This window comes from Nannobrachium achirus (assembly GCF_963921795.1).
Source record: "Nannobrachium achirus genome assembly, chromosome: 13".
NCBI classification, from domain to species: Eukaryota; Metazoa; Chordata; class Actinopteri; order Myctophiformes; family Myctophidae; genus Nannobrachium; species Nannobrachium achirus.
Genome location: NC_137833.1, coordinates 49,282,400 through 49,295,517, shown reverse-complemented (window position 1 = coordinate 49,295,517; position 13,118 = coordinate 49,282,400). Strand labels below are relative to the sequence as shown.

At 42.5% G+C, this 13,118-nt stretch overlaps 1 protein-coding gene across 1 annotated transcript; it reads left to right on the top strand.

Annotated features, from left to right (window-relative positions):
- Positions 1–6,534: 6,534 nt before the first annotated feature.
- On the top strand, positions 6,535–7,272 carry LOC308296931 (eukaryotic translation initiation factor 6-like; the record flags this gene model as incomplete). Its single annotated transcript, XM_080740286.1, has 1 exon — positions 6,535–7,272. One exon carries the CDS (start codon positions 6,535–6,537, stop codon positions 7,270–7,272), a length of 738 nt encoding a protein of 245 aa, XP_080596412.1.
- Between the last annotated feature and the right edge of the window lie 5,846 nt (positions 7,273–13,118).

Here is a 13,118-nt window from a genome sequence, read left to right as displayed (position 1 = left end):
CATAAGGCAATAAATTAAGACATAACTCACGGCATGGCAGAATATGGGTTCACAAGGTCGTATCTGCAATGTCAGAGGAAAATTAAGAATTTGAAAAACTCTGTCTAAATCCAACCCAGACACCCTTGACATGAAAACGTTTGAGAACCACTTGTTTTAGCAGACCAGTGCTCACTCCTTCATGATTAACAATGTATTTGTTCGGGTCAGTGCATATGAAGGCAGAAAACAAAAAGCCAAAAGTAAAAGTACAAAATGTTTGAAAATAGCAGATCTACAGGCTCACAACACGTCGCATCGTGACGCGTTGTGAGCTTGTAGATCGGCTATTTTCAAACAGCCTAGGTATGAAATATGTTTTATAATATAATTTATACCTGTAAAGTAACTAGTGACTAAAGTTTTCAAATAAATGTAGTGGAGAAAAAGTACAATATTTGGATCTGAGATGTAGTGGAGTAGAAATAAAAGTACTGGAAATTGGAAATACTCAAGTAAAGTACAAATACCTCAAAATGTTACTTAAGTACAGTACTTAAAGTTATACCATGTCACTTTTTTTATAAAACAAATCTTAAAATTGTCCTAACTGTTAAATCGCTAAAGTTTTAGAACACCCACTCCGTTATTTTCAGCTTCTAAAGCTTTCTCTTTATATGTTTTCTATGATCCTGGCCGGGGTCCGGTTTTCGCGGAAAAATAGCGGCATCTGCATCATCTGTATACGTTGGCCAATCACATCGCGGATCATACACACATGATACACTACCGGCCAATCACAGCTTATGTGCCATGGTCTTCAGGAAGTAGCCTCGCTCAGCTACAGTGTTTACCATGGTGAAGGATTCTTAACCTCTTAATCCCCAAATCCTGGCCAGAAAATTACGTTCTACCATGCGTTCTACCCCTCCACGGATTTGTATCGGTCGCGGGGGTTTGCGGCGCCGCTCCGGTGGTCCACGGCGGTGGTCCGCGACGACTCCGGGCGAAAAACGGCTGAAAAAAGCAATACCGCTACTGACCACTAGTTTAGCAACTTACATAGTATAGCTTTAAGTAAATGTACTTTACACCACTGCCCCCCTATCTATTTTGTTTTATTTACCTCCCTACCGCTCTGCTTAATTCTCTCCATCATCCAGGGTTCATGCTTCGGGGACCTTGATACTGTGTGCTTCTGCTACCCATGTGCCTGGTACCAGATGTCCAGGGAAGTCCAGGGAAGGATCAGGGAGAGTGCCGCCGCCGATGATGTGGTCACCGAACAAGTTGCCCCCCTCGAGTGACAGTGTAGATCAGGGTTTCTCAAAGTGGGTGTTGTGATGCAAGATTTACATATTTAAAGTAAATATATAAAAATAGTCTGTTACAGTAGAAGTCAGGAATTCAAAATGTACTTGAAAAAGTAAAAGTATACAAAATGTTTGAGAACAGCAGATCTACAAACTTCGCAATGAGACGTTGTGAGCTTGTAGATCGGTCAAATAGCCACGGTATAAAATAATAGGAAAATAGGGCTAAACTGGTTTATCTATGTTTTATGATATTATAATTTGTATCTGCAAAGTAACTTGTAACTAAAGTTTTCAAATAAATGTACGGGAGTAAAAACACAAGATGTAGTGGAGTAGAAGTAAAAGTATTGGAAATTGGAAATACTCAAGTAAAGTACAAATACCTCAAAATCGTACTTAAGTACAACACTTAAGTAAATGTACTTAGTTACTTTACGGCACTGAATGTAATATAACATACTGCCAGATGAAAGCTATAATTCAGTAGTGCCGTGGAGGAAAAGGTTATTTACAGGGGTGTACTGGGCCAAAAAGGTTTGAGAGCCATATATTTAGACCTTTAAACATGTTCAAAACATGCTATATAATAGTGAATAGCTCACACCATGTTATATCTTACATTTTATTTGATTGAAGTTTCTATTTGAAGACATGTAACTTATAAGCAAATGAATGAATTAAACGTTTTATAGTATATTTTTAATTTGTTTAAGTAAATATATGAAAATAGCATTTCACTTTATTATGTAAATCACCCACGGAATAACTGCCATTACCTACGTCTTTAAATGGCCCATATTTCGGCCAAACCAATGTAACAGTCACACTCTAGTCTATAGCCTATAGTGCATTAACTGGCAGGGCCACCAAGCACCCCGTTTTCAGGATCTGTAAGTTACTCCTGAATTCTTGCCAAATAATTTAACAAGTATGTGTGCCAACTCTGTTTCCATGATTCACATGTAAAATCAGGTTGGTTTTAGATAATATAATTGATTGTAGCTATTCAGAGTTTTTGAAAAAGACTGTTGATATTATAAACATGAAACATTCTGCATTTGACAATCATAATGTATTAAAGAAATTAAGCGTTTTAATAATAATGTTAGTACAGTAATGCATGATTCTTTATCTTTCAGCGACACAAGCATTTTTTTTTAAATATACTATATATTATTTTAAATAAATTCAAAGTTTTTATTTGGAGACGTTTCGTTATTGTTGTCAAACCTCTGTACACTTTTGTGATATTTTTCCAATAAAACCTGTACTCGATATACAACCCCCATTACTCTGTACTGTCTTAACTCGTTAACTCGCATTATGGTCCCAGACGGAAAGAGGTGCAATCATTGGACTTTTGACCAAAACCATTTCACAGAAACTGTACGCAGTTGTTTTTTGTTAACAAGTTAACACCCGCAAATTATAACACTGTGACAGTTGTTTTCAAGTGCATGGAGCAAAGAGCTGAGAGCAGCACTGTGAATGAGGTGGGGCTGTTACATGTGGTCAATGGTGCGCGTGCGCCCTGTTGCACTGGTTCAGTCCCTAACCTGCGTAACTGCGTAACTGTGAGTGTGTGTGTGTGTGTGTGTGTGCGTGCGTGCGTGCGTGCGTGCGTGCGTGCGTGCGTGCGTGCGTGCGTGCGTATAGACCGCTTTTTTACCAAAACCATGATGTCACAAATGATGATGACATGAGTCCGCTAGACCAATGAAACACTTCGATTCTGTTGATCTGTCCATGATGTCATAGTCACATAGGCACCCGATTGGTTAACTCTGATTTAGAACGCGTTTAGGCCGCCTAAATACGTCATCAAAAATTATTGAGAACGTCCTGACCTGACTCCTGTCCTGTCCGGACGTTCTTTGAATTTCTCAATTGTATGAGTCATGTATTTATCTATAATACATGAAAACAAACCACACTTTTAGACAGAGCGCTTTAATCACAGGGCCCTGTCTAAAAGTGTGGTTTGTTTTCATGTATTATAGAGATATCCAGCTCAAGACAATTTTGAAATTCAAAGAATATAAATAAACAGCTTATGATTATCATGTAGATCGAAGTACGAGCTTTACCAGGCCTAACCAACCCCATATCCTGGACACTTCATGGGAGCGAAAATACAGTAGAACCTCCTTCTCCTCTTTGGATCTGCAACTACTGTTGAATTTTGTACAATCGGTCTCTCATCTTGCCGGCCTTCTGGCTAAACTGGGACAGTGATCATGAAGGTGATACCTATAATAATGTCATGTTTGGCAGATCCTTGCGGATGTCAGCACTGAGTGACAGAGAGAATGTTTGCAAGATGTCTAGAATGTCTAGAACCACTCCACAGCAGATGTGGGAAGGTCTCGACCAAACAAGTCCAGTATTTGTCTGCAACTCTACAGATCCTTTTGTCATTGTCAAGTAAAGCAATAGAAACTGTGCATGACATTCCAGCTGCTCTTCATGCTTTTTGGTCTTGGGCTTCTCAGCCATCATTTTGCAAGAAGACATCAAATATCGTCCCAACAGAAATAACACTCTGCCACATGCCAGGCTTGTCTTTTCGAATGACTTTGTCTTCAAAGTATCTGAACATGACCTTTCAGGGTCATTAGAATGCACTATCCTCATGTATTCTAATCTTTAGGTACCGGTATAGACATGGCAAAATCCAGCTTATGGTCCTTATGGTCCATGCGGCGGATCTCAGACATGTTCCTCATTTGCTGCTGGACCAGCGAGGCCTCAAACACCACCAGCATGAAGAGTGTGAACACACTGTAGTACCAGTACTCATCCAGACACCACAGCCCCACACAGAACACCTGGAACACAAAGAAGGGGGCGGTGGCTCTCTCCCTGAAGAGCTCCAGGAAATCAGGCACCATCATCTCAGCGCGGTTGGTGCCGTATCGCTTCTCTGCCGCTCTCAGGTCTGTCTCCTCCTGGTAGCCACGCCACACCTGGAAGTGGCTCATTGGGTGGCTGATGGGGAACGCCACCGGGAGGAAACATTTCTTCTCCTCTCGGTCGAAGACGTAGCGGATCTTCTGAAACTCAAAGGACAGAATCTCCTCGCCATCCTCACCCTGGTCCCTCTGGAGAGCCACGAGCTCAGCAGAACCGTTATTTGGCGTATGTACCAACTTTGCCAGGGTGGCCTTTTGTGGGTCAGGTTCCTTGGAGCAGGTGAGCCAGCAGTGCACGTGCACGGACCAATAGCCCCCCCTCAAAAGCTCCTAGTTAGATCTCGGGACCTAGCTGACAGTCCTCCGCCAGGCAGGCCACGCACCGTCTATCCCATCCCCTGCCTTCTGGTCTCTTTCTGGCAGAGACTTTGCCCGAGGCTCCTCTTGCTGGCTAACTGGCTGTTAGCAGTGCACAAAATTTCAAACCGATACTGGTTTAAAGATGAAGTGCCATGATTTCACTCCCCCTAAAATACGATCATCAGGTATTATACTAGTACAAAACTGTGGCACCACCTCTTTAACAACACTGTCTTCTGACCCTAACCCTAACCCTAACCTTAACCCTATTATGGAGACTTCCTAATTGTTGGAAGTCTGATCATGTTTCCTATATATCATCTATTGTGATGTAGAAATGACATCATGTAAATAATTGGTTTATATTGATTATGTATATTGTGAATATTAATTATTAACCTAGTGATTGTGAATGCTAGCTTGACGATGCTGATAAATGCTGACTTGGCGATTGTGAATACTAAACTGCTCATGTTGAATTCGGCTAATTCATGGTTAGAACAGCTATTGATTGATCACGGCCATTTGATTGAAGACACACAAAGCATATATGATTATTTAAAGAAAAACAAGGCTTGAAAATTGTCCACAATGTATCTCCCTAAATATATTTGCACCGCTCACTTCGCACGGGTGCGATTTTTTATTTAGTAAACGTATACTGCAATGTAGATATGCTCTGTTACAAGTAAAAGTCCAGAATTCAAATTTACCAACATGTATGTAGGGCTGAAATGGGTAATGTATGATTTGTAATAATAATCAAGATCTACAAAATAACTACTAACTAAAATTTCTAATAATTGTAGTGGATTAAAAGTACATTATTTGGAAACACTCCAGTAAAGAAAAAGTAAGAAATCCTCAAAAGTGTACTTAAGTACAGTACTTGAGTACATTTACTTAGCTACTTTGCACCACTGGTCCCTGCCACTGACCATCCCCATGCAGTTTTTTACATAGGCCTACATTTCTTTTTAATTGCTAGTTTAATCTCTTTACTAAATTATGGTCTCATTAATCTTATCAAGTTGTTTCCGTTTTCTTTTCTGGAATGGAAGTTCCAAGATGGCAAATTTGATTTCGCCGCAAAAGGTGGCTTCAAAATGGGTCTGTAGAAGTCAATGGGTGACGTCACCGTTCATTTGTCCATATTGTTTTATTAGTGTGGTTGCCCCTGCAGGGCAACCACACTATAGTTCTAGTCCGACTTTATTCCATCCATCCATCTTTCACTTCATAGAAAAACGTTATTTTTCCGCGCTACTCCTCACACAGTTTTGGTGGCTGTCGTCTTCTCCCCCTTGCTGACATTGGCCTAGGCTCACCTTCCGCTTCATGGCCTCCCCTAAGTAACAAGAAAAAGAAGAAGAGATATTTTCAAGTGTGACTCGCCTCAAGGCTACCACACTTGTAATTTCCAAATGCATCCTTCTAGTTTACAGTCTATGTCTGCGACCCAAGATTGGGACCCGAACCATTGTTTAGGAAACACAGCATTAGATCGCTGTGAGGATACTCAAGAGGTCCGAGTGAGTCTAGGCCTGCCGACCCCTTGACCCAAGATTCCAAATTTGGACATGGCCGACTAAGGATTCCATATATGGATATGGATGACTCATCATGACCTAACCACGATGACACAAGCAGTCTGTAAAAAGGCACGCAGAGATTCAGTCACCTTCATTTTCTTTGACACACCCACAAAACCGAGTCTCAAGACCCTCTATTGCATCCACTGGACTCTATATCTAGAAGAACTGCAAACTTCACCAACAAATCACGTGGCGAAAGACAATCTCTTGATCTTGACAGAACTCCACTACAGTCCTAAACAGTCCTAAACTCAGCCTGCAAATCCAACATTACGTAAGACTATTTCTCATAAAAAACAGAGAGAGAAAAAATAACAAACTGGATTTTGGTTCAAAATCGGTGAAGAGGCCCATTTAAACTCATCAATCATCATGGCGGTGAGAGCAGCGTATGAGAACAACAACGAGATCGGATGCTTCGCCAAGCTGACCAACACGTACTGCCTGGTGGCCGTGGGAGGCTCCGAGAACTTCTACAGCGTCTTCGAGGGGGAGCTGTCGGAGACCGTGCCGGTGGTGCGCACCTCCATATCCGGATGTCGGATCATTGGGCGGATGTGTGTCGGTAACCGCCACGGTCTCCTAGTCCCGAGCAGTACCACGGACCTCGAACTCCAGAACCTGAGGAAGTCCCTGCCGTCCACGACCAGGATCCAGAGGGTGGAGGAGAGACTCTCCGCCTTGGGAAACGTCGTCGTCTGTAACGACCGCGTGGCGCTGGTCCACCCCGACCTGGACAGGGAGACGGAGGAGGTGGTGGCCGACGCCCTGAAGGTGGAGGTGTTCCGTCAGACGGTGGCCGATCGGGTGCTGGTGGGATCCTACTGCGCCTTGTCCAACAGCGGCGGGCTGGTCCACCCCGAGACCCCCACCGAGGACCAGGACGAGCTCTCGTCGCTACTGCAGGTTCCTCTTGTGGCCGGCACGGTCAACAGAGGCAGCGCGGTGATCGCGGCAGGCATGGTGGTGAACGACTGGTGTGCGTTCTGCGGCCTGGGCACCACCAGCACTGAACTGTCCGTCATCGAGAGAATCTTCAAACTCTCTGACGAAGCCCAGGGCGGCGCCACCGCCATGAGACACGGCATGCTCATTGACAGCCTGGCATAAGCCAGTGGTTCTCAGCCCTTTTCATGTCAAGGACCCCACAAATTAAAATGTGTTGTGCCAGGGAACCCCATACAAGATTTGTTTTGTTAAAATGTTTTAAAAATATCCAAAATCTTTCATATCTTTCCAAGAGGTTTTGAAGATATCTTTGTGGGCTTGTAGACTGGCTATATTTATATTGATGTGTACAACAGGAATCATACACAGTAGGCTACAAGTAGGCTACATATACATACTAGAAAGATGTAATTGGAAATTGCAAGTGTGGTTGTCGTGATGCACTTGCAAACTAGAAATACTGTTCCTACAAAACAGTGTGGACTCGCTCGTGACTATATTCTGCAGCGTGCTAACTGTCATGTGAAGCTCAACCAATACTCCAGCTAACACCACTCCCAGATTTCTTTCCACCAATTGCGCCTCATTGGCTAACGGATAATGACGAAACCATAGTGTTTTCACCTTTGAACTGTCTGCGGCGGAACTCACTATATAAATAATGAGGATAACATAGTGTTCTCGCCTTTCAGGCGAGCCCACAATGAATTCCGTCTTACCATTTGAATTAAATTAATTCACTAATAATGGAGATCTCTGTGTCATTCTAATGTGGCTGGTCTATGATATCAGACATCTATGATGTCAGTCATCTCCATATTTGGGAAAGGTTTAATTTCTAATTCAAGCCAATAGAGAAAACTAATTCATGAATTCATTTACGGTATATGAATTACTATATATATGTAACATATCTCCTAGCACTGTCCCGATGAAGCCGGTCGATTTCACATATAGCAAACAACGGTTCATCTAGAAAGATGGATGGATGGAAGGAATAAAAGTATCCCCCCCTCCCCCACCCCACTCAGATCAGCTAACACAGGGAAGCTGACAGAACCCTCTCTAGACTCTTCGCCCTCCTGGCCCCCAAACTGTGGAATAAACTCCCCACTCACTCCCTAGCTTCCGCCATATGGTCTGAAGACTCGCCTCTTCAAACTTCACCTTAGCCCATAGCACTTACCGTAGCATGCTACCCCTCAATGACCATACATGTAATGTAGATAGCATAGTTTTGATTTGTAAAGTTTTATCACTGAATAGGTGGTCAGGGGCTGTTAAGTCTGACATCATTTTGTAGGCAGAGGAGAACTTTTGCCCCCCCAAAAAAACAAATCTTTTTACTATTTACAATTTTTTCTTCTCTTTGTTGTTGAAAGGAAAGTGGTAGAATTATACTTTAGTTGTTATTTTTGTCTCGGATCTGTTGAAATAGAGAGGGAGGGACAGATATTGACAATAAATCTGCTTGGAGGTCTGACTACAAAATGATGTCACGGCTTAAAAGCCCCGATTACTATTGCTATAGTTTTCTACTGAAAATGTGCTTGGTCTACCTGCATTTTTTCTATGCATTTGATGTATTAATATGAATTAATACATCAAATGTTAACATTAATTGATTGACCTTGCTTATTGAAAATCGCTCCGGATTATTAGGGATTTTTTTCTGGTGTTTCAGACTCATAATGTCCTCCTAATACATGAGCTGGCCGCGTTTTTTCGATAACCTTTTTTCATTTATTTTTTTATTTTTTTAAATTGGGGAAATGGAAAAAAATCGAACACAATAAAAATATATAAAAATAAATGAAAAGGGTTATCGGAATCATGACCATGAAACCTCAACATTTTAAAATGGCTAAACAAAGGGTAGGCCTATTTATTAAACTAGCGTCTAGTCGGCGACCTGGCCAACTCAGGAACGATGTAAATAGGGAATGAATGCCCCGCCCTTTAATGCAAACCCCATTATACCTGTTGTCATAGGACCCGTTTTGACCATCTGTTTGCCTGTGTCCATTTATGCCCATATATGGAGATATCTGTATCTATCTGTCGGCGTCCATTTTATGTCCATATATGGAGATCACTGCAGATATAGTTCTGGGTCCATTTTATGCCCATATATGGAGATATCTGTCTATTTGCTTCCATTTTATGCCCATATATGGAGATCTCTGTATCTGTCTGTCTGTGTCCCTTTATGCCCGTATATGGAGATATCTGTTTATCTGCGTCCATTTTATGCCCATATATGAGATCTCTGTCGCTTTTTGTTTGTTTCTTCTTTAAGCAGAATACGCAGCCTGCTTAAATCTGCATCATTCAAGTCATCCTCCCAGTCCCACGCTTTGTTGCTTGTCTTATTTTTGTCTTTGTCTCTTTTATTTTCTTTTTCTTTTTTGGAGCAGACCCCATGAATGCCCCACCCTTTAATGCAAACCCCAATGTACCTGTTGTCATAGGACCCGTTTTGACCATCTGTTTGCCTTTGTCCCCTTATGCCCATATATGGAGATCTCTGCACACACAGTACCGGTTGCGGAAAACTCTGATGTCAGACATCAGCTCCGCATTCGGGCATTCATTTTATGCCCATATCTGGAGAACGCGCGTGCCGGTGGGAAGAACGGTTCTCGAGATACGCGGATTACATACATACATACACATTCACAGAGATTTTTTGTTGACCCATGTGGCGTACGTGATGTCAGAGCCTTTTATGAAGTGATGTCACAATGAGTCAGCGCTTGCGCAGATTTCCTCCGGAACAGCCTGATGTCAACAATCAGCTCCGCATAAGGAGATTCCGAACGTTTTGCGCCGGTTCGGAAAAAACGTGCGTCGGGTCGAGTCGAGGCCCGGCACTGCACTCCGCGCCGCGGCGGGGAACGTGCGTGCCGAATCTGAAGCCGGTGGGACGAACGGTTCGCGGATTACATACACACAAGTGGCGTTTCCATAAAGCCACTTTTTGCGCATTAACAGCTTAGTCGCAAAATGTTTTTATGGAAACACTTCAAAATGCGAATAAACTTTCATTATCCGCAAAAAAGATTATCCGCTTGGAGGAGGAGGATTTTGAGCCTTAATCGAATAAACTAAATGCGCAAAAGTGAATGGAAACGGGTCAGACAATACATTCGAATAAAGTATGACGTTCTAGGTCCATTTCCCCTGCCACTTTGTCCATGGTATTGCGTTAGCCCACAAAACAAACCTGTTGTTTGTTACACACGGAGTGACACGGACCACGGTAGCTTTATGTATTGAGAGGAACTCTTGCCAATTTCGTAAGAGACTCGTCGCCAATTGTATATTTAAAAGTTATTTGGGGCCATGATGATGACGACTGATAATCCCTTCTTCCCACTACTAGACAGCGACCGAGTGACAGCAGTCAGACGTGCAGACGGTGCAGTGCTCAGGTTCGGTCTGAAAAAAATCAGCCCGATCAACTCTTGCGACGTCGCTAATTCGAATGACACCCGCAAATGGAAACATGCTAAATTCGCTTTGTCTTAATGCGTATTTATGATAATTCGCTTCCCTAATTCGATTATGTTTATGGAAACGCCACTACAGACAGACAGAGATTTGTCGCATTTATAGATAGATGTAGTAAATAATTAAGATAATTAAAGAAAATATCACAGGATCCAAGGTTTTAAGGTTATGATTCACTAACATCCTGAATGGCTTGATTCTAGACTTACAATATTTGTTGTAAATATTTTTGTGAAAGTCTATGGCGCCAGTAAACCACATCCTAGCCTGGCTCAAAACGAACACATGGTGGTGCTGTTGTTCAAGGCAGGGGATATGATGATCATGGCCCTGACGGTCTATTCAAGTGAATGTTATCAGTTCAGTTTATTAAATTCGTTTAGCACTGCAGCCCAACCAATTTAAGAAAACATCTTCACCCAAACCACAATTAAAGGGATATTTCATTTCAAAATCAAGCGTAGTCCTGAGGGGTATTAGCACCGTTCAAAAATGTAACTTGCTGGATTCAGATAGGCTTATTGTTATTCATGTTTATCAGGCACGCCCCCATTGTAACTTCAAACGTACTTTTAATGATAAATTCATCGAAAACTCCCGGCCTTGGTTCTGGTGGAAGTTCAAGTAGGATTAAGCTAGGTTCAGGTTGGGTTTTTAGACTGTAAATAGTTATGTTGGAGTAGGCCTACAGCAATATTAAAAAGAAAATAGGGTACGCAATGCGTAGGCTACTTTGTAATGTGTAGGCTAATTTTGAATAGGCCTACATATGGAATTATTTAAAGCAGCCTAGTTTTGAATAGGCCTACCTCAAGCACGTACAGATGCACTGCGTGAGCAAATTTCACTTGTGGTTGAAGACAGTTATTTTGACCAGGAGGGGCGGCTGTCTATTTGACTCAAGTCAAGTTGTGTCCACTCCATCAGCTGCATGATCAGCTGTAGTTGACACAAACGCCGCTCTCCCGTGCAATGCTTTAAACCACGCGTACCCAACACACATGTTGTGTTTCTGACGTAACTCACTGCAACACCATAGATATAAATATTAATATCTAAACACCAGCAGTGAGTTACGTCAGAAACTAGTTTGTGACTATTCTGCTGCACCACGACTATGGCATAATAACTTTTAGTAGGGCGTAGTAAACGGCTTTTTAAATGATGGAGTGGAAAGAGTCATTAAACGCCGCTCTCCCGTGCACCCTCTTCACAAAACCACGCGTACCCATCATTGACGTAGTGGTTCTGACGTAATTAAACGGTGTAAACAGTGTTGCCATGTCTGCTTATAATAAGCGACTTAGGGCTTATTTTTCTGTAAAATTGGTAATGATATTGTAGTTGTGGGTTGCGGTTTTTTAGGCTTGTTCTAATCTAAAGTGCAGTAGCCTAGTTGCTTATGGGCTTTCTTCCTAACGTTATTTCATAAAGTGGTTCTGTCTAACTCTAACCTCGCGTCACCAGTCTTTCTAGCCTGGAAACCAGAATTTGGCAGATCATATCGCAGTGATACGAGTGGTTCTAAAACATTTTCATGTCAAATTAAAAAACAGGTTGATTTGTGTTTTGAAAATGTTTCAAAAATATTACAGTTGTCTTATTGTTTTCTATATCGGAAAAAAAAGATGGCAGATCTACAATCCCACAATGTGTTGTGGGCTTATAGATCGTCTATTTCCAAATAGTTACCGCCAAGTTACATGAAAAGCTCCACCGGCTGTCTGTCACGTCACGTGACTCACATCACACTTTTGGCCCTACTGTCATCTCCGGCACCATTGCCCCTATCCAAACTTTGCACACACACTCCTTGGCTGGCAAACCACAACCTCCAGCCCTGATTTCTCACATGGCCCTCTTCTAGCGCCACCATGAGGCCGATAGAGATTTTGCCCTAAAATCATGCAAAGCGGTAGGCTGCACAGTATCTCTAAAGTCATGTCATCAACATGGATCTGCCCCATTTCCCATATTCCCTCCTGATTGGCCCACGATTGCCTTTTAAAGTTTGTGTATGCGACCTGATGGTTGCTTATCTCCCGATTAGGGAGTCATACTGGTTAACTTGTGTGGGTGCTCATATATCATTATGGCCCGTAGCAGCGTAGCCGCTTCTTTTGGCCTTGTTTTCATATTAATTAAGGCAACAAGCCGCAACAAAAGAGTTTTAAGACCAGTCCACACTAGCCTAGCTGAGCTAGACATCCCAGCCATGTTAAAACAAGGTAGGGATAGATACTGCAGTTAGTTAGCTAGCTGCATTAGTATCTAGGCTGGTTATACCGGCAACAGTCCGCCATTCCGAAACACCGCTATTCCGAAGCAGGGTTAGGGTTAGGTTTAGGGTTAGGGTTAGGGGTAGGGTTAGGGGTAGGGTTAGGGTTAGTTAGGGTTAGGGTTAGGGTAAGGGTTAGGGGTAGGGTTAGGGTTAGAAGTCAACGTTCGGAATAGCGGTGTTTCGGAATGGCGGGGTGTAACCGGTTATACCAGGC